The following is a 20,718-nucleotide window of genomic DNA, read 5'->3' as shown; positions in this document are numbered from 1 at the left end:
AAGATGTGCGTTTCGGGATCTAACGTCACGTGGGCTTTGGGAATGAACGATGCGTAGCCCACGATTGGCTGAAGGGATCTTCTAGGCTCGTTGAAATGTGAATTGGGGAATGCAGAGACTTTCGTTCACTTTCGTTGGCTCGCTGTTGGCTGGTCTGATTGTGCCGTATCATGGAGGCTCGATACACGTGTAGTGTCAAGCAGTTTATGTATATAGATGTTTGAATTTAAGAAGCAGTGTACCGCTTACTTTTTCTTTACATCGAAATATCTGTGGATTATTGTTTAGGGATTGGGCTGTGTAACAGGAGTAAGCAAGATGCTAGCGACCAAGAGTTTCTTTAGGAAGACTAAAGGCGGAAATGTGTTTAAGGTGCCGTAAACAAAGCGGATATGCTTCGCTTCTCTTTTAGCGAGACTTACGATATGCAGGTAATTTACAATCCCTGAAACTTATTCGCCTTCTTCTTTAGATCGTCAGAGAGCACTATCTCAGAGACGATATCCATTGCGGTTCCAAAGCCTGTGACAAGTGTCTATACAGGAATCGAACTGTTAATTTGGACGATGAAGATTCGAGTGTAAAAACTTCTATAATGTCCGGTCCCTATTATCTGCTGCTGGACACTAATGTTGTCTTGGATCAGGTGGGTATCGTCTGCGCTGAACTGTCTTATGAATCTCTTTATCCTATGCGAGAAGTTTATGATCTCAGATTGACATTCTGGAGGAAGCTGTTATCACAAATGTGATCATTCTGCAAACTGTTTTGGAAGAAGTGAAGCACAGAAGCTCCAATGTGTACAAGAAGCTGAAGGATATAATCAGTAACACGAACAGGAGGTTCTACGTGTTTGTCAACGAACATCACAAGTATGTTAAGAGTATCGTGTATTTATCGCATTCGCGGAGGAAAGGGTACTGGTTTGTTAAGTGTGTTTTACTTCTAGAGATACTTACATCGAACGTAATCCTGGGGAGAGCGCGAACGACAGAAACGACAGAGCGATTAGAGTCGCATCCAAGTGGTACAACATGCACTTAGCCGCCGGCGATTGTAACATCAAGACTTTGCTGTTAACAGATGACGCGCGGAACAGAGAACTGGCGGAGGAAGATGGGATACCTGTTGCTTCGAGTATAGCGCTTATTCTCTATTTCGTGTTCCTATAGCGAGCTTTATTTTAATTTTGTTTAATGTGATTTCCCAGTGGAGGATTACGTTATGTCGCTAGAGAATTCAGGTTTCCTAGCAGACAAATTGTGCAAACGGAGCTACAATGCGGAAGTCGGTGGTCAGGAATTCTTCCCTTGTCATTTCACACCGTTTCAGCTGCACGAGGGTATAAAAAATGGGAAACTGTTGCAAGGAACGTTCGCAGCATCGAGAGAGAACTTTTTGGAAGGGTCCGTGAACGTAGAGGGGATGGAGAAGTCTGTGAGCAACAGTTTGCTTCCTCTATTCTGTTGTCGCGATTCGATATGTATGCAATTATTATATATGCTTGTTTGCAGATATTTATCCAAGGTCGGAGCAACCTTAATAGAGCAGTTGATGGTGACACAGTCGCGATAGAGCTTTTAGCAGAGGATCAGTGGTCGTCCCCGAGTGACATTATTCTGCAAGATGAGGAAGAAGCCAACGTGGATGATGTTTTAGAAACGGAAAAAGTGTTGGAGAAATTCGTTTCGTCCGACAAAATGCAACAGACGCCAACCGGGAAGGTTGTTGGTATAATTAGGAGAAACTGGAGGCAGTACTGTGGAATATTACAGCCTAGTAACATCGAAGGGGTAAACGTTGACAAAGTTCCCATAATTATGTCAAACATCTTTGCATAATTCACAGGCTTCATAACCTTAACTTCTTTTTTTATCTTACTCAGAATGTGAGACATCTATTCGTCCCAGCTGAACGAAAAATACCTAAAATTAGAATCGAGACTAGACAATACAAGGTGTTGAGCAAGCAGAGAATCATCGTCGCTATTGACTCGTGGCCGCGCAACGCTAGGTACCCGCTTGGCCATTTCGTACGCGCGTTAGGTAAAATAGGGGACAAAGAAACTGAAAACGAAGTAATACTTTTAGAGCATGATATCCCGCACAGTCGATTTTCCGATGCTGTTCTCAGCTCGCTACCGAAGATGCCTTGGACCATCACGGACGTTGTACGTACGAATAACGCGGGCAAAACTAATTGCAAAATCGGATTGAACGAACCGTTTGAATTTACAGGACTTGGCACAGAGAGAGGATCTAAGACACTTGGATATATGTTCAGTCGATCCACCGGGGTGCACGGATATCGACGATGCCCTGCATTGCAGAGAATTGCCGAATGGCAGCCTCGAAGTGGGTGTACATATTGCAGATGTAACGCACTTCGTTAGGCCCGGGACAGCGTTGGATAAAGAGGCAGCTTTGCGAGCTACAACCGTGTACTTAGTTGATAGACGAATTGACATGCTTCCAGGTGAAGATCCTTCGTTTAGTACGCATTCGTTTTCTGATTCGACTTGCTATTACACAGGGCATTAAACTGATTGCAGACTTACTTAGTTCAAATCTCTGTTCCTTGAGAGAAAACGAGGAGAGACTGGTGTTCTCTTGTATATGGGAGATGGACAAGAACGCGAACGTGATTAATACGAGATTTTGTAAATCCGTGATTCGCTCACGGGCGGCTTTCACTTACGACGAGGCTCAGTTCAAGATAGACGACACGGCGCAGCAGGATTCGATCACGAAGTCGTTAAGGAACCTTAACAAATTAGCGAAGAAATTGAAGTTCCGGCGCCTGGACAATGGGTATATAAATTTCTAGCAATGGAACAGCAGCGCTTCATCGTCAAAGGCAAAAATAATTGGTGTATCGTTCGTTATCTTTGCAGCGCGTTAGTATTAGCTTCTCCGGAGATTCGTTTCCAAGTCGACTCCGAAACACACGACCCAATCGACGTGCAAGCGAAGCAACTGAAGGAAACTAATTCCATGGTCGAAGAATTTATGTTGCTCGCGAATATTTCTGTTGCTAAGAAGATCGTGGAGGAATTCCCGGAGTGCGCAGTGCTCAGGAGGCATCCTGAGCCACCACCCGCCAACTTCGAGCCTCTTATAAAGGCTGGCAAGCACCAAGTACGAGAGATTTGCTCGACGAAACAGCATTTAAATTATTCGTCGCGCAGTAGTAATTAATTCTGTCCCAACAGGGTTTCAATATAAACGCTAATAGCGGCAAAGAATTGGCGCAGTCTTTAGATCAGTGCCATAAGGAGGACAACCCTTACTTCAACACTATGCTAAGGATACTAACTACGCGCTGCATGATGCAGGCTGTGTACTTCATCAGCGGAATGCACCAGCCAAGCGAGTACTTCCATTACGGCTTAGCGTGCCCTATTTATACTCATTTCACTTCGCCCATTCGAAGGTAAAAGTCCGAAGATCCAGTCCAAAAGTTTTTCACGCTGCGGTTGAATCGAATCTATTTTATTTTTTACTACGCAGATACGCAGACGTGATGGTGCATCGTTTACTGGCAGTTTCTGTAGGAGCTGACGCGACTTATCCCGAGTTACTGAACAAGAAGAAGAATCACACGCTCTGCCACAACCTGAATTATCGAAACAGGATGGCTCAGTACGCTGGTCGAGCGTCGGTCGCGCTTAACATACATGTTTGTGCCTTTAAACTTTTTTAAATCTGCTGTTTAGTCTTAGTTTACTAATGGCACTATTCTTTGTTTCCCCAGCTGTTCTTCAGGGGGAGTATTCAACACGAAGAAGGGTACATACTTTTTGTACGAAAGAATGCAGTGCAGGTGTTGATTCCGAAGTATGGTTTAGAGGGAACGTTGTACTTGAACGACAACAAAACGTCCTCGGTTACTTTCACGTATAACGGCGAGGATCATTCGCAAACTTGCGGGGATATAGTCTTCCGCACCTTCGATCCTGTTATAGTACAAATAAGCTTAGATAGGTCCAATGTGCAGCACGAGAAATTAATATTCAAGCTCGTCAAGCCACACGTAAGTGTATCGCGATGAATTATCCAATCGCGTGAGTTGTAATCTATTCTAAACGCTTCCGACACCATGACAGATCCCAGGCTTCAGCGTGGATTCGGAGAATGTAAAGCCCACGAATATTGCGCAAGAGGAAATTAGGAAGGAAGTGCCGAAGCGAAAGATGGACGAAGAAAAAGCCACGTGCGATACCGTTAAGACCGAAGAAAGCAAGAAGAAGAAGAAAAAGAAGAAGAAGAAGCAGCAGCACTAGCCCAATTTTATATTTTCTTTAGGTCGTGCGTTCGAAACGCATACAAAAAGAGACAATATTGAAACCGAAACTTGTAAAAATATCCCTACTCCTAGAATTACGTCGCGAGAAACTTCCTGGAAGCTAATACAGGAGCAGGTAAAGCTTGTGTACAAGGATCTGTTGCCCCTGTTTACGTACGAGAAAGAAACCGAGCGATACTTTCAATTAAAGACATACAATTTTAAAAAAAAAAACAGGTGTTTCACGTGAGAGATTTAAACTGTATGACTTCATCTTACTACTGCATACAATTCCTATCCCACTAAAAGTGTATTACATAAACATTTATTATCCCCAAGGTTTCGGCCGCGCAAAAAAAAAGATTAAACAAATTATCCAATTATTCGGTATAATGATACATGTGCGCACTTGAAGCGCAATTAACGGCAATTTCTGCATTGTTGCCTGTATCCATGCGTACGCGACCATAGGCACGCGTGCACACGGTCGTCCGCAACGTAGACGAATTAACAACAACCGTATCATTGGAAAGTTCAATAAACGATTAGCGCAAAAAGCGCAGAAAAACCGAAAGCCTTATCTGCGTCGCGGGACGGTGGTCGCGAGGGCAAGCCTGTCACTCCTTGCACACGCCGATACGTATTTTTTTTTTTTTTTTATTGCTTGGGACATATGCACGCTATCCGGATAGCTCTCGGTGCTGCGGCAGGAATGGAGTTCTCGTGGTGCCAACATCGCCGTATTCGCCGCCGCGGCTAGAGATATTTGGCGGAGGTGCCGGGGGGTTGGAAAATTTTTTTGGAACGTCATTTGCTGGGCGCGCAGGAAAAATTCGCCGCGGCGGATTTGCTCGTTTGCCAGGTGCGAGGACGTCGGATCTGGGCGCACCAGTGCGCCGCAACGGAACGTTCTCGAGAGGTTGAAAGTTGGTGTTTTGATGTTTGTAGTTCCGGCGAAGTGGAGCAACGAAACAGACCACGGGGGTCGCACGCGGGGTACCGATACGCGTGTACGGTGTGTGCGCGGATATCCGTAAATAATTATTTTTTTAAGCCCCGTCCCAATCGTGATCGCGGTTATAAACGAGCTCCTGCACGTAGCGTAGCGTGATTCTCGTGTTCCATTAATATACGTGGCCGACTCGACTACCGAACTCTGATAAATATGGCGAACAGTGTAGCACCAGATTCGTGGGAACAGCAGGCGGACAACGGAGACACCGCTCCGTCTCAGGACAAGTCCGTCGAGAGCAAATTCTCCACTCTAAACGTGAACGCTGCGGAATTCGTGCCTTCATTCTGCATTAACTCCTCGCCGCCGAACAGTAACACGGCCGACAGTTCCTGCAATGTCGCTGTCATGATGAACACTGTAACCACCTCTATGCCCCCTGAAATACATCATGGTTAGTCTTCAGGGAACAGTTGGCGGGCGATGGGTCTCGTCCGCGCGAGCTATTTAAACGATTCTCGTAACAGAAATTCGCCTTTGGGGTGTCTCTTTTTTCCCAGTACTCCGTAACACATGCTGCGACTAACCCCTCTTGCTCTGCGAGCATGTAGATTCTAGCCTAACGTACGAAGACAGGGAGCAGAGGCTGAGAGACCGAGCGAGCGTCTCAGGGCATGCTCTCGCTCTCGTTGCGAAGCAAAGGTTCGGGTATTGTTGTTTTGAGAAGCAGCGAGCGTGAGAATAGCAGTCGATCGTAGCGCGTAGAAGTTTCATGGTATCTCAATATTGCGCAATATATTCGTACTCGTGCTTGTACCAGTACTAGCGCCGAAACTGAAACTTTTGAACCTGCAGGTAGAATTTGTGGTTAGGTATTAGGTATATTAGATGTGTATCGTAGGACACGGTTATTTTATTCCTTGTTCTATTGAAAGAAGTTAAAGATTTTCGGTTTCCGAGATCGTTGGAGTAATGAATTTAACTTTTATACAAGTACGGACGACGATAGAAAGTTAGTCGTGGCAGGATAACGTAGAGAGACGTAGCGAGCTTAACTGAAGTTTAACTTCCTTAACACGAGGATACGTAAAGACGAGTAACCCGTGAATCGTGAGAAATGTTTGTCAAGGTTGTAATCGTTTTTATCGCAAATTGTATGTGTCGCAGGTAATTCAACTCCAGTGGTTCTACCAGATCCAGTGGGCAGTCGCGTGGAGGAACCGCCTGCCGGAGGAGGGGCTCCACCTCCGAACGTTACCGATCAAATAAACACTAGCCCTGAACATCAACCAGCTGACTCGTGGGAGGAGGCTGCGGTGGACGGGGATCCTCTCTTAACTCCTGAAAACGAAGAAGTATGCTCAAGCTTTTATAAATAGCCTGACATACATAGTCTTATTCCGAACTTTATCCCTAAGAGCGATAGGAAGAAAGTATCCGTTGATATCCGTGTTAAATTTTCATTGAGGCTTTTAAAAATAAAAGTTTAGAGACCAAGCTTGAATAGGTGACTCCAATATTCAGCAATCTCTTCATTATTTATGATTGGCTTTGTTTATCCGAATCGCTTTCAGGTTGACAATGAGGAGGACGAGGAGATGGTTGTTAAAGTACCTAAAAAAAAGCCTGTCAAAGTAACAGAGGACACTAAGAGTAAAAAGGAGCACGTTAATGTTGTTTTTATAGGACACGTTGGTAAGCGATGCTTTCGATAATTCTTGTTCTAACGCTCCTTGGTTGCGAGAGGGGCGCGTGTAACGGCGTGGCGTTTATTGCAGATGCGGGGAAATCAACGATCGGAGGTCAAATTATGGCATTGACGGGGATGGTCGATAAGAGGACCTTAGAGAAGTATGAAAGAGAGGCGAAGGAGAGAAGTAGAGAAACGTGGTATCTAAGTTGGGCCTTAGATACGAACCAAGAGGAAAGGGAGAAGGGAAAGACGGTGGAAGTCGGTAGAGCGTACTTCGAAACCGAACGGAAGCATTTCACTATCCTGGACGCGCCCGGACACAAGAGTTTTGTACCCAATATGATCGGCGGCGCGGCGCAAGCTGATCTCGCGGTTTTAGTTATATCCGCGCGAAAAGGAGAGTTCGAAACGGGCTTCGACAGGGGCGGGCAGACAAGGGAACACGCTATGCTGGCGAAGACTGCCGGTGTCAAACATCTGGTTGTGCTAGTGAATAAAATGGACGATCCAACTGTAGAGTGGGACGAGGGAAGGTACAACGAATGCAGGTACGTGTGATAGTTATTTATTCCTGCAAACTTGTGGCGATACCCTTCCGAACTTTGGAATGATAGAGGATACTATCGTTACAGGGACAAAATACTGCCGTACCTTCGTAAACTGGGATTCAATCCCGCGAAAGACCTTACGTTTATGCCAGTCTCGGGGCAACTTGGCTACGGTTTGAAAGACCCGATACCAGAACACCTTTGCACGTGGTACAGTGGCCCGCCGTTCATATCCTTCATCGATTCCCTGCCCTCGCTTAATCGTAAGAACAACGGACCTTTCATCATGCCAATCGTTGACAAATACAAAGACATGGGAACAGTGGTGATGGGGAAAGTTGAAGCTGGAGAGGCGAAGAAGGGACAGTCGTTGCTCGTCATGCCGAATAGGGTAAGGAGGCCTTTTTTTTTTGTTTCTTTTACAGCAGATCGTTGAAAGCGATTACTCATACGGTTTGTCGCCTTTCGTTCACAGACGGCAGTGACGGTGGATCAGCTGTGGTCGGACGACGAAGAGGTGACATCGGTCGGTCCCGGGGAGAACGTGAAAATTAAGTTAAAGGGGATCGAAGAGGAGGACGTGAGCCCCGGGTTCGTTCTGTGCGACAGCAACAACCCGATCAAAACGGGAAAAGTGTTCGACGCGCAAGTTGTTATCCTGGAGCACAAGAGCATCATCTGCGCCGGCTACAGTGCTGTGATGCACATCCACTGCGCCGCGGAGGAGGTGAGAGTGAAGGCGCTGATCTGCCTGGTGGACAAGAAGACGGGCGACAAGAGTAAAACCAGGCCGAGGTTTGTCAAGCAGGACCAAGTGGCAATAATGAGAATCGAATGCGCGGGTGTCATATGCCTTGAAAGATTTAAGCTGTTTCCACAGATGGGACGTTTCACCCTCAGGGATGAAAGTAAGTGCCCCGTCACGTAATAACGCTACGTCGTGTCCGCGCGGTTTCTCCCGTCTCTGCGTTACGCAGCGAATAAAAGAAACCCCCCCTCACGGACACACGTTAGATATCTAAATATAGCGATCGATAACGGAGCTAAACTGGTTCTATCTTGTGTTTTCCAGATAAGACTATCGCGATCGGTAAGGTGCTGAAAGTGGTAGAGTAAAGTTGCTCAACGGTCACCACGGATTGGGATTAAGAGAAAAAACAAGAAATACTTCGAGAAACGACGAATGCGCAAGAGATGCAAGCCGAACACAGTACGCACGAGAATAAGAAAGAAAAAGAAAACGGAACTGGCATGACGAACTATTCGCGAACTACCGTTAAATAATGTGTAACGTACACTTCATCTACACACGTGAGGGACGATAAACGTTCTGCATGAAAAGAGGCATACACACAGAACACAGACACATGATTACACGCATAACACGCATCGTATGCACACAGCAGTTGAGCCGGGGCCTGGTGTGGCCGGGCGGGGCTGGGCTGGGGCAGGGAGGGGGGATCTGGGGGCGATTACAGGGGGAGGGGAGGGTATTTATAACCTGAAATAAAGAAAAAGAAAAGCAAATAGATTTGATTATATAGATAAAAGGAGACAGACAACTTAAAGAAAGAATGAAAACTCAAGAGCGCGTGGTTCCTTCTTATTAGGTAAGCTGACGAACAGCAGCACACTCGCAGCAGAGTTTAATGACAAATGAATTTAATTGATGATCAAATGATGGGCGTGGTGTCTCCTTGATATTGTAAAACACGATATTTTTATTCTTCTGAGGTGCGAGACATTAAATATGAGCGTTAAGGGAGAGGATTACCGATTACCGAGATAAAGAAAGAAAAGAGAGGAAAAACTAAGGAAAATATTATTAATATTATTATAATGATTATTGAATAATTATTATTAAATTGGTGGTAAGAAACGTGAAAGAAAGAATGAAAGAAAGCAGAAATTTATTAATTAAATCAGCCAGATAGTGTTACACGACAATTTATAATTATAAAAAAAATTATTATTACAATTATTAATATTATTATTATTATTATTATTATACTGTTTCTTATTACAATTGTCATTAAAAACAAATTTGCAACAAAACGATAAACTTGACCTACTAATTTTGGATGGGCAAGGCTTTCTCGCTTCAACGGTCGGTTCGGTTGCTCTTTTTTTCTTGCGCGTACCGTTTCTGTTAAAAAAAAAAAAAAAAATTACGATCCGTGTTCGACGGCGCCAAGGTTCGTGTATTGTATCGATGTACTGTACGTGTCTGTAATAACACCAGATGTTCTTACACGCTGTGCTTCACCGTGAAAAGGGTTTCGATGATTTATAGCGTTATATACAGATGGGATTAAAGAGAGAAAAAAAGAAAGAAATTAATGTCAAGATCTGACCCGAGAGGAGAGTTTAATATAGAGAATTTTCAAAGCAGACGATTCTGTGTGAGTGCTTTCTTTACACGTTGTTACTGCTTCTTCTGTTTTCCGTTTCTTTTTCTTTTTCTTTCGCTGCCTATCAGCCTATTCTAACACGATGTTTGAACACATGTTCGCGCTTCTCGTCCACCTTCTATTTTCTTTTTCTTGTTAACTCGTTGGGCCGTTCATAATGCTAACGTTTCGTAACAGAGCAACAGCTGCTAAGAAGAACGGAGATCAATTTTATTTCTACGAATTGTTCGATAACGTTCGTTCCATGGGTTATGTTATATTTTTAAACGAATTGTTAATATAATATTATTAAGATTGGAACATTAAACGTATGGCGATATGTTCTACCTTTCTCCCCTATTTTCTTTGCTTTGTACAGAGCCGACGCAGATCGGTGTAGAATGTAGAACGGGATCACGATTGTTCGGCGGCAGTTATTTTCTTTTCAATAATTTCATACCCGTCGCAAGCAAAGGTCTAATGGTGAGTAAAGACGCATTAGATTGCTAGTGCGTACGCAGCCCCATTCACGATCACGAACCCCCCCCCCTCCCCCACCCCCACCCCCCCCGGATGCTCTTTAAAGTTTCTCTTTATTGCGTTGTTAAATCGATACAAAAATAGTTTCTCAGTGGAATTTTAAACGAAATAATAACCATCAGACTTTCGACGCGTGTCTTTCAAGCACACACTCCTTATGCGTGTCAGCTATATGTCGTATACGTAGGTTTATTACATTTTATATAAAATTATTGAAAAGTTTATAATAAAAGAAGATGGTGAAAGCTTACGATTACACTTATCATTGAGGATCGGGCGCTAGCTTGGCGTAACCCAGCTTCTGGAGTACTTCTTTTATTTCATGGTACACGGACGCGTCCTCTATTGTACTGGAAATCTGGCGGAGAAGTGAGAGCAGAATTTTATTCTTCGTTCACGGACGGCGAACGGACGAACGGTATTACATTCGTCTTACGGAAACTCGTATCTACTGTAATCTGTTATTCGTGCACTGTATCGTTCAGATCTACCTTGACAAGCTTCGAGCGAGCTAAAGTAGCGATAGATTTTCGGATGATTTTTCCTGATCGCGTTCTCGGAAGCGCTGTCACTGCCGCGGCTGTTTTAAACGAAGCAATTGGGCCAATTAAGCTTCTCACACGTTGTACTAGCTCCTCGTTGATCTCCTCCTCGTTCTTCGTCGCTTCTGCACACAGAAATGAAAGTAAACGCGAGCTCGCACCCTCGGTCCATCAAACCAGAGAGGACTTGGCACGAAACTGTACCTGGTCTCATTATATAAAGGCACAAAGGAACCTCCCCCTTGGTGGAGTCCGGCACTCCAACGACGGCGGTATCCACGACGTCCGGGTGCGCCATGATGATGTCCTCCAGAGCTGCCGTGGACAGCCTGTGCCCGGATACGTTGATCACGTCGTCGTCGCGCGACATCACGTAGATGTAGCCGCACTCGTCTTTGTAGCCGACGTCCTTGGTGTCGTAGTAGCCCTAGAACGCGTTTCCACCAACGAAATAAAATGGCAGAGGGTTCGTCGATCTCGAGGAGACTCAAGGAAACCTACCGAATACGTCGAGAAGTATGTTTGCACGAATCTCTCGTCAGCTTGGAACAACGTCGACACGCAACCAGGTGGCAGTGGCAGCTTGATGGCGATTTTACCGAGCTCGTGGGCCGCGGCCTTGCTGGCATCTTCCCGCAAGATCTCGACTAGCAACCAGAGGAAGATACAGTAAAGGGAGGAAGCGAAGGAGTGGAAGTGAAGGGCTCACCGTTGTAGCCGGGAATCGGCGGACCAGTGCTGTTCTTCGGCAACCAAGGATTGTGACCATAACCAAGACACAGCGCCGTTATGGGGTGGCCGGTCTCCGATTGCCACCAATTGTTCAGCACCGGTACTTTGAACGCCTTCTCGGCCCAGACCTTCGTCTCCCAGTCGCAGAACTCGCCCGCCACGAATATGGTTTTTAATCTGGGAAAAGCGCGGGTTCTAGTAGAAGGTAACGTGCGAGGCTGGATCGAGAGGACTCACGATTTCATTGAATATTTCCCACCGACCAGCAGATCGGGATCAGCGCGTCTTATGATTCGGAGGGCGGTGGGCACGCAGAACAGCGAGTTTACACTGTGCTGCTCGATTATTCTGGAAAAAGATAGAACAGTGTAAGGTACTGTGGGACCAGGGATGGGCAGAAATGTTATTTAAATAAAAATTTCGAATAACGAATAATAGTTAGAAACATTATTGTTGAATGAAAAAATTAACTTCATTCTTCAAATAATCTAAAGTTAAAGTAATTTATATTTGATTCGTTATTTAAAGCATTTTTTATTTAGTTAATGCCTAACTCCGTGTGGCATCAGGAACCGCCATAAGAGAGAGCCCGGAATAAGAGAACTCGGAGGGTCGGCTTTGGCGACGTTGGTAACGCGGCTGGCCAGTAATGCGGAGGACCCGAAGATCGCCGGTTCAAATCCCCATCTCTCGAGGTCGTTTTTTCCGAGCTCTCGAATATGTAGGAATTACGAAACTAATTCCTACAGTTACCCACCCACCACCCCTATATTAAAGTTTTCGGGCGGGAGAAGAATCCTCCAACACCACCTCCCCTCCCCTTTATACTTTAAATTAGTTAGTCTCTATGTTCTTCCCTTTCAATCCTATTATACTTCTAAACAGACCGAACCTGAAATATTGGGCCGCATCCGGGGTCCTATCAGGCTTCCCCTCGAACATGATGCTGGTCGCGCCGTAGAGGAGAGGCCCGTAGCAAATGTAAGAGTGTCCGACCACCCAGCCCATGTCCGACGCTACCCACCAAACGGAGTCCTTGTCCATTCCATAAACCGCTTTCATCGTCCAACAAACAGTCACCAGATGCCCGCCGACCGTTCTCAATATCCCCTTCGGTTCACCTACGGTGGAAAACGGTTAATTGAGTCCGTTGCCCCTGTTTCGCGATGGGTTTCGAATTTCATCGTCCCGACTCTTTCAAGCATTAAAATATCCCTTTTCTCTATACGACTGTCGTATTGGCCAAACATTCTCGCAGCGCGTTATTGAAAGTACAGTTGCTGCACGCTTTAACGACTTTCGATCGGCACGCTGTGCAATTTTCGCATGATTTTTCAATTCGCGCGACTCGACACCTTCGACTCGCGGTTTGACGCCGGTGCCCGGAACCGTTAGCCGCGCAGCTTGATTGATGAACCCGGCGGCGCTGGAATTTACAAGGTAATGAGTTTCGCTGGTAACAACCCCGGCGGCAGCGGGCATTCGGAGTTCTATCGGCAGCTAGTAACGAAAGTGAGTTTCAGAGTAAATTCCGTTCATCTCTTTTTCCCCTGTCTATTATATTCGTTGGTGGTTCCCGTCTAACTACCTGTCGTGCCCGATGTATAGAGTATGTACAAAGGCTCGTTCGCTTCGACCGGCTGGCAAGGATGGGGCCTGGACTTCCTCATCAACTCGTCCCAGTCGTACTGGTCCTGCAGCAGCGGGCTCTCCCATATGTTCCGCCTCTGGAATATGATGCACCGGGGCTTCTTTACTGTGATGGTGTTCAGGGCACCGTTCAGCATTGTGGTGTACCTACGGTTTTGGGGATCACAGAGGTGCATGTAGCTAGAAGCTCTCGTGTCTTAAACGCGTTACGGTTTTAGAGAAGGTAGAACCTACTGAACGATCTTGGACGGCTCCAGGCCGCAGCTGGCCGCGATCACCACCTTCGGCTTCGCGTGGTCTATCCTGTTGGCTAATTCTCTCGCGGCGTACCCTGAAATCCGGGAACGTGGTCTGTTATCTTCGATCTAGTCGTCGCGGCGCGTGATTCGTCAAAACTCTGCATCGGAAACGTACTTATACCCGCTACGAGTGGTACAACCCAAGAGAAGGAGAGTGAAATCGCAAAACTAAAGTTTTTTGTACGAGGATTCATTATTGAGAAATTTTCTTCATATCTCATGGGCTACGGACTATGTAACTCTGCTTTGGTATTCAATCAGAAATATTCACTACCTGCATTCATTCCGGGGCGCTCAATTGCTCTTATTAATCCCCGTGACACGCAATATCATTCCTATGACATTCATGACTCTTGGGTTCTACACCTTTCAGCAAACAATGCATCATTAACAATCGTTATATCGACGCGTCGGAAGACAGCATAATTGCACTGAATCTCGGTAATATCGCATTTCCTATATTGCGTCATAAATAATCAAGACCCTCGCCGTACTTTTCCTTATGAATGCAAATCAAGCAGTTCACACGCGACACTGTAATTCATTCATAAGAGAATAATAGATTAACTTTGAAGTACCCATCCTTACCGCCGAATACTACCGAGTGAATCGCGCCGAGGCGTGTTACCGCTAAGATCGCGATTATGGTTTCGGGGATTAGGGGCATGTAGATGATGACCACGTCTCCCTTGCCGACGCCCATGTCAGCCAGGGCGCCGGCTAGCAGGGACGTTTTCTCAAGAAGCTCGTCGTAAGGCACTCGTCGGATCGTCGATGTTTGCGGGCTGTCGTAAATCAGAGCAGTTTTCTTCCCGTTCCCAGCGTGAACGTGCCGATCCACCGCATTGTAGCAAGCGTTCAATTCCCCGCCGACGAACCTGCAACATTTACTCCACAAGTTACAGAAAAAAGGTTCTTTGTTCCTCGTGGCCCGACGAATGGTAACGCAGGTCCCTGACGTTGCCCTTCGCCGGGCAAAGAAGATCGAAATCGAGATTGTAAGATAATTATATCTCGCGAAAGAATCGCGAAGCATTAACGGTGGCAGCGTATGCAAATGTAAATTACAAACGGGCGCGTACCATTTGGTAAACGGCGGATTAGACTTATCCAAGACCTTGGTCCACGGTTTGCTCCAATGGACGCACTGCGCCGCTTCTCCCCAAAACTTCTCCGGGCTCTCTATGGAGTCCTTGAGAGCTTCCTCGTAGGTAGGGCAGCAGGCGTGATGGGGATCGAGGATGTAATCTGAGAAGGGGGCAGAGAGGGGCAGAATTTCAGATTGCGACATAAGTTGCGAAACGGCGTTATTGAATAGAAGACGTAGTGTCGATTGCATCATAAAAGTGTCACGCGCTCGTTTCACGAGGCAATAATGTTGATTATCGACACCTGTTGCTGTATGTTTATGTATAAGGGAATCGAACTTTTTACCGCCGTCACTTCGTTATTATACTTCGTTGCACTTTACTCTTTCCAACGCAGTTACTGCCACGAATAACAACTGTCCTCTGTTCTAACCGCCGCAATAATCCCAAAAGCGCATTCGCTTCTGCTGAATGTCAAGTGAACGTTACCATTTGAGTTTCTTTAATGAGAAAGCTGCGGCAAAGATTCCCCCAGATTTGTTTACGTAACTTGTTCGAGCCTATTAGCGAGTAATACTTAACTAGAAACTAATTACTAAAATTCTACAGCTTTCGATATAATCGAAGTCACCGTTATCCCAACTGTCCTCTTTCCTCCTAACCCCTCATTACGACCGCATCCCGCATTTTTACAGAAACTCACCGGAAGAATAAATCCCAATTCGCGGGAGGAGCTCCTATAATCACGTTATAAGTCATGGTGATATATACGAACTCCTGTCTTTGCGTAACGATAATACCCGTGTTCCACGCGTACATTGCAGAGACGTAGAAAGTTACGAAAATCGGGGGCCAATAATCCCGACATTATCGATGGCATCGGTGCGCATTTTACCCATGGTGACCGGTACATGTGATATCTCGAAAACATCGATCATAGCGTCTCTAGCGTCTTTCACAGGAATGACAAATGACGTTTCGAATTCGTTAACCTAATTTCTGGAGATGTTCGTTGTGGATCTCGAACCTGATGCAGATCTCGCGAGAATCTGTGGTTCAGCGCTGAGATTTCTAGAATGGCCAGTGAAAAGAAGTGTTTCTATCGCGATTGAAGTGCAAATCGTGCGGCGGAGATAGCGTCCCTAGGATGTGCAGCAGAACAGTCCCGCGAGCCAAAATCGGATGGAGATCGCATTTGGGATTTAAGGTAACGTCCACTTTTGTAATCTGCGTCATGTGGTCGCGTTTCATGAATATTTAAAGGTCCCGCGCTGGGAACTCTGTCTTACTGATATTTTCCTTCTTTTTTTTTTTTACCTCCGTCTATGAATAATTCATTACGAGTCGACGGGTACCAAGTTCATAGTAATTTCCTATGCTCCCCGCGCCCCTTTAACGTGTCGCCCACGTGTTTGTGTTTCCGTGTATCGTCAATTAGGAGTATCACGCGAAGCAGGCCTTGATACTTTCGCACACAGGCCAAAAACAATCGGATTATTTTATACTTTCGTGCCGCTTAATAGGGCAAACTAATGCGAGACAATAGATCGACGACACGGTCGTAAGACTACATATTTTCCTTGGCCTTCCATTATGCGCGATGAAGCATCGCTTTCTCGTTGCATACTTTGTGCGCTGTCATAGACTCAAAGTTAGGTAATTCTGGCTGCCATATTGCCGATATTTCATGCAACTGATTCTTGTGAATTGCGTTTGGAATAAGGCTTATAGGTGTTTAGGGAGTACGGTCGAGAATCTACGGTCGCACGGAGCGTGCCACGATTTGATGTAATATGGAAAGGGTGGAACAACAAGATGGCCGCCATCTTGATAATATAAAGCATCACCATCTGGATTAATGGTATGTTTAGATAAAATAGATAACAATTATGGTTGCTTGGTACGTTATTATCTTAGTAACACAAGAAAGATGATAGTTTCAGTGGAGTATATCGAATTGAGTCAGACCGCTGCGCGGCCATGCTCGATGTAGCTTAAGAGGTCATTCTGGTAATCACGTCGCAAAATTCGGCAACATTCAGGCTTTTTCTTCTCAGTGAATACAATGAATAACAATGTCAAACTATTTTTCATTTATTAATCTCCTTATAATGTATACGGAAACAATTGTTTAAATACACTTTTAATTGTGTCTTTTCAATGTTATCTGGAGTTAAAAATCGCGCCATTGAAAAGACGACGAGAGTGATTCACAGACTCATCTGATACAAAAGAAAACAAACTGCTATCGCAGGTGCCAGAATTAGCCACGTAAGTAAAAATTTAACAAAATTGCGCGCATTCAAGCTTCAAGTTTCGAAATTTTCCATTCTCACCTGAAGTTCGAATGCGCGCAATTTTGTTAAATTTTTACTTGCGTGGCTAATTCTGGCACCTGCGATAGCGGTACTCATAATGATTAAGAATCAGCTTGTTTATTTTATTTCAGGTGCGTCTGTGAGCTTAAATCGCTCCCGCCAAGGAGGTATTTCTTTTCAAAGGCGCGATTTTGAACTGCAGATAACATTGAAAGAACACAATTAAAAGTATATTTAAAAAATTGTTCCGTATACATTACAAGTAGCTTAATAAATGAAAAAAATGTTCGACATTGTTATTCATTGTATTCGCTGCGAAAAAAAAGCCTGAATGTTGCTGAATTTTGCGGCGTGATTACCAGATTGACCCCTTAATCCTCGGCAAGTGTAACCCTTGACAAACAACCTCGAACACACATTAACGTAAAAATTTCATACTGGAATTCCGTTTCGAATTTCCGTTTCAACGTCCCAAGCAATTATGTGACTACTTTTCAATCTGAATGCTCAAGTGTCTCGCTTTGTCGTTCATTATGGAAGCATATGCTAACGAATAATACTGTTTGCGAAACGCCACCGTAACATCGTTCGACTGTTTCTGATTAAGGAACCGTCTGTTTCCCTTCCCGAAGGCCACGATATTGTTTACGATGGCCCGACGCGGCGCGCTGTGCGCGTCTGGAAAATCGCAGGTGCGATTAGACAGATTTGATCACGTTAATGGACATTAGCCGTGTACCTTAACAATGAAATTTCGAACGTTCGCGGAACGGTCGCCAAGACTCGTTCCTTTAGCGTTCACGTTCAAACGTACCGGGAATCGAGTTAGCGCACGAGAACGCGTCGCAAACATAAGTCCGGAAAACAGGAGAACGAGACACCGGCGGAATTACATCTACCCTTCTTCCTGCCTCCCCTTATTTTAAACATTGCATATTTTTTCTTCTTCTAATTCCGCTTCTTTCTCGGTATGTTACAGGACGTTGCGGAGAATTAATCGATACGAAATAGGGTGTAACGCTTACCAGGTCCACCTTCCTTTTGCGCCACCTTCGAGTTAGCGATAAACGACTGGAACGTTGTTTTTTCCGGGTCTTGGGGCTGGGTCTTGAAGAAATCGGTGCTTAATTGGCGAAGCATGGTGGGTGATTATGGTCAATAAATATTAATCCTGGTGTTTCGACGTTACTAACACGCTTGCGAATGGTGGGGCCATTCACGATGGCGTTCTGGATGCTTCCCGTTTTCTGGATACTGACGAAGATGCTCTGTAAAGAATGTAATCCACTAACTGCAATTTTCTCCTAAAATTCATATTTTACTAGTATCAAATTCACAACTGTTTCCTATTTTAGGGTTCACCGACCCCCCTGGAAACTTAATTTTCCGGATTCAGAGGATCCTCCTCGCACGCCCACGATATATGTAGCTTTACTATATTAGAGGATGAACGGAGCAAGGTTCGTTCGATTGGCGAAGATGGAAATTATTAGAGCGATCTAGGGGTGTTTTTACAGAACCTTCGAACGGTAATAGGAGAAATCATTCGACGAGGTATTTGTTTGAATATTCTAAGCAGACACCCGTCGAGAAGCTCGGATACCAAGTTTCGCGATGCCTCGCCGTGATTCTCCTTGGAGGAATACCACCGTAGAGAAAAAGATGCTACATTATTGGAGGCCCCCGATACCTTATCTGATCGGCGAATCCTCCACCCCCGGATTTTGATGGAATTCTGTCGATTCGCAGGGTCCAGCCAAAATATGGAGTTTATCTGCTGTCTCGAGTCCTTTTGATTTGAAACTTTCCCGTCTTTCGGGGGTACGAACCCTCGACGAGGGAACGGTACGCGCGCGCGCGCGCGCGCTCGCACACGCGCGCGCTCGCACACGCGCGGAGGGTCCCCCGGTTAGGCGAGGCTCTGTATATTTCGAAAACATATTAATTCGTGCGACGGAACGGAAATGAAGAGAAAATGTATTCTTTATGTTAACGGACGATCGTTCTTTATGCAACGCGGTACAGTGGTAATGTTAGTCAATCGCGGTGCCTATTAAAATATATTAACAATGTACTCTGTGTGGGCTGGAACGGGGATATTGATATTCTTGTTCGGCTGGCTGACTGCCTTCGAGATTGGAAAATATTCGGACGTTAAGAATTTTCTGTAAAATGTTTCTCACGGGTCAGAGATAAATGAAGGAAGCATATTGCCCCTCGAAGGTACAGAGGACGGTGCCGTTTTAGAAACCGAGGGATTCGGTAGCGAGCAGCGCTCGTTTTATTTGGAAATTGATAATTCCGAAATGTGACTGAATAAATCGATAATAAACGCTGGGTACGATATGCAAACGAAGCAGGTACTGGCAAAAAGGACAAATAAATGTCAAAGACTACGCAAACATCGATATGCATATTAACGATAACAATAACGATACTAGTCACATCACATGCATTTAATTCTACCGAATTTGTGTAATTAAGCGGTGCCCGGGCGAGTTTAATTGAACGCATAATCGAAGCCTGCGATTTTTGACGAATTTCTTAACGATACAATGATTCTTCTGTTTTGGCACACTGTTGTCCGCCAACAATGCTCTAATATAGTCCAAATAAACAGTGTTTTTTATCGTTGGAATAAATTTCACGTACCGAAACATTTTCTTTTTGAAGCACTAGAGGGAAACGAAACTCTTTAGCTCGAGACGTAAATTATCAGTAAAACACAATCTCACCTAAAAACTTCTTCTAACGAAGAGACCTTTCGATCGACTTGGAAACTTGCTAACCACAAGAAAAATCGAAGACTGCTGGGGGGCAGGTGGAAACGTATTAACTTTTTGAAAACTGTTTAAAATCTACATATTAACACAGCATTATTTAGCACTATCACCAAACGAAAAGGGTGGCCACCCGCATATAAATAAATAAAAAATTATCTATTCGTTCTGGCAGGGTGGACTTCCAAAATTTCGAGCTACTATTCCTCCCCAACAAATTGTACAAAAGTCCACTTGCCTCGGGTAAATATCTTACAAAACTCCAAGCTCGAATAGCAGCCTGATTTTCTTGCAAAGTCTCAAATTATTCCCATCCGCTGTTTCTTCGGTTCCGTGCCACTAATCGGCCCCTTTCCGTTCCAGGCACAACAGAGGAGAATCGGTATCGCGTTACTCACCGACCGGCCCTGCAGATCCTCCGTTTCGCCGCGCGCAAAGGAGGCCAGGCTGATCTCTACCGTATGCGGATTCGACGAAGGGAGCCGTTCAAGACGAGCAGCACCAAACTTTCTGCCCGTTGTTACAGGGGTAATCCATTACGATTAAAGCGCGAGCTCTCGTTCAGCTCGGTCCACCCTCTCCACGGACGGATCTCGAATATCAAGCGGCGCCGTAAAATCACTATTGCAACTTTACAGGGTCGCGGTTATTACAAAGGCGACGGGCGCGACCGTACTGGTCACGATCAAGGGATCCTCGCGCCGCGCAGCGATTCAAGTTCACCGGTATGCAAAGGCGATCGGTCACGTGGTGGATCTACTTCCTGAATAAATCTTGATCCGCAGGTCGTCGTATTTCATTTAAAAAAAAAAAGAAGAGGAACATTGTCGTCGCCCGGCGAACGAAAACCGCCGCTCTTGGTCGTGCGTTGTTCTATTATTACTGTTCTTTGCTCCGCGGCT

At 45.3% G+C, this 20,718-nt stretch overlaps 3 protein-coding genes across 5 annotated transcripts; 2 read left to right on the top strand and 1 right to left on the bottom strand.

The window, feature by feature from the left end:
- Positions 1–159: 159 nt before the first annotated feature.
- On the top strand, positions 160–4,331 carry Dis3 (exosome complex exonuclease RRP44-like protein Dis3). Its single transcript, XM_076813850.1, has 14 exons — positions 160–372; positions 473–646; positions 715–872; positions 950–1,137; positions 1,211–1,437; positions 1,515–1,793; positions 1,886–2,170; positions 2,238–2,475; positions 2,552–2,810; positions 2,894–3,137; positions 3,212–3,432; positions 3,510–3,678; positions 3,754–4,032; positions 4,106–4,331. The coding sequence occupies exons 1-14, from the start codon at positions 319–321 to the stop codon at positions 4,280–4,282; spliced, it is 2,952 nt and encodes a 983-aa protein (XP_076669965.1). The 5' UTR covers positions 160–318; the 3' UTR covers positions 4,283–4,331.
- Positions 4,332–4,968: 637 nt separating this feature from the next.
- On the top strand, positions 4,969–10,199 carry Erf3 (eukaryotic translation release factor 3). Its single transcript, XM_076813855.1, has 7 exons — positions 4,969–5,690; positions 6,404–6,591; positions 6,811–6,931; positions 7,015–7,477; positions 7,562–7,868; positions 7,953–8,385; positions 8,550–10,199. The coding sequence occupies exons 1-7, from the start codon at positions 5,450–5,452 to the stop codon at positions 8,591–8,593; spliced, it is 1,797 nt and encodes a 598-aa protein (XP_076669970.1). The 5' UTR covers positions 4,969–5,449; the 3' UTR covers positions 8,594–10,199.
- On the bottom strand, positions 9,371–20,503 carry LOC143369649 (acyl-CoA synthetase short-chain family member 3, mitochondrial). Of its 3 annotated transcripts, XM_076813854.1 has the most exons (14): positions 20,215–20,503; positions 18,062–18,304; positions 14,713–14,878; positions 14,219–14,508; positions 13,566–13,662; positions 13,270–13,478; positions 12,574–12,802; positions 11,919–12,029; positions 11,659–11,858; positions 11,451–11,596; positions 11,154–11,376; positions 10,899–11,074; positions 10,659–10,765; positions 9,371–9,623 (listed from the first exon to the last, which is right to left on the bottom strand). In XM_076813854.1, the coding sequence occupies exons 2-13, from the start codon at positions 18,174–18,176 to the stop codon at positions 10,670–10,672; spliced, it is 2,058 nt and encodes a 685-aa protein (XP_076669969.1). In that variant the 5' UTR covers positions 18,177–18,304; positions 20,215–20,503; the 3' UTR covers positions 9,371–9,623; positions 10,659–10,669. The 3 variants fall into 3 exon arrangements, with proteins under 3 accessions (XP_076669969.1, XP_076669967.1, XP_076669968.1); XM_076813852.1 differs by lacking the exon at positions 9,371–9,623 and having other exon boundaries at positions 9,918–10,765; XM_076813853.1 differs by lacking the exons at positions 9,371–9,623; positions 20,215–20,503 and adding an exon at positions 18,727–18,893 and having other exon boundaries at positions 9,918–10,765.
- Positions 20,504–20,718: the final 215 nt, after the last annotated feature.

This window comes from Andrena cerasifolii, chromosome 6 (genome assembly GCF_050908995.1).
Source record: "Andrena cerasifolii isolate SP2316 chromosome 6, iyAndCera1_principal, whole genome shotgun sequence".
In the NCBI taxonomy this organism is placed as follows: Eukaryota; Metazoa; Arthropoda; class Insecta; order Hymenoptera; family Andrenidae; genus Andrena; species Andrena cerasifolii.
The sequence above is the reverse complement of the archived record's forward strand: the minus strand, read 5'-3'. Positions and strand labels throughout refer to the sequence as shown.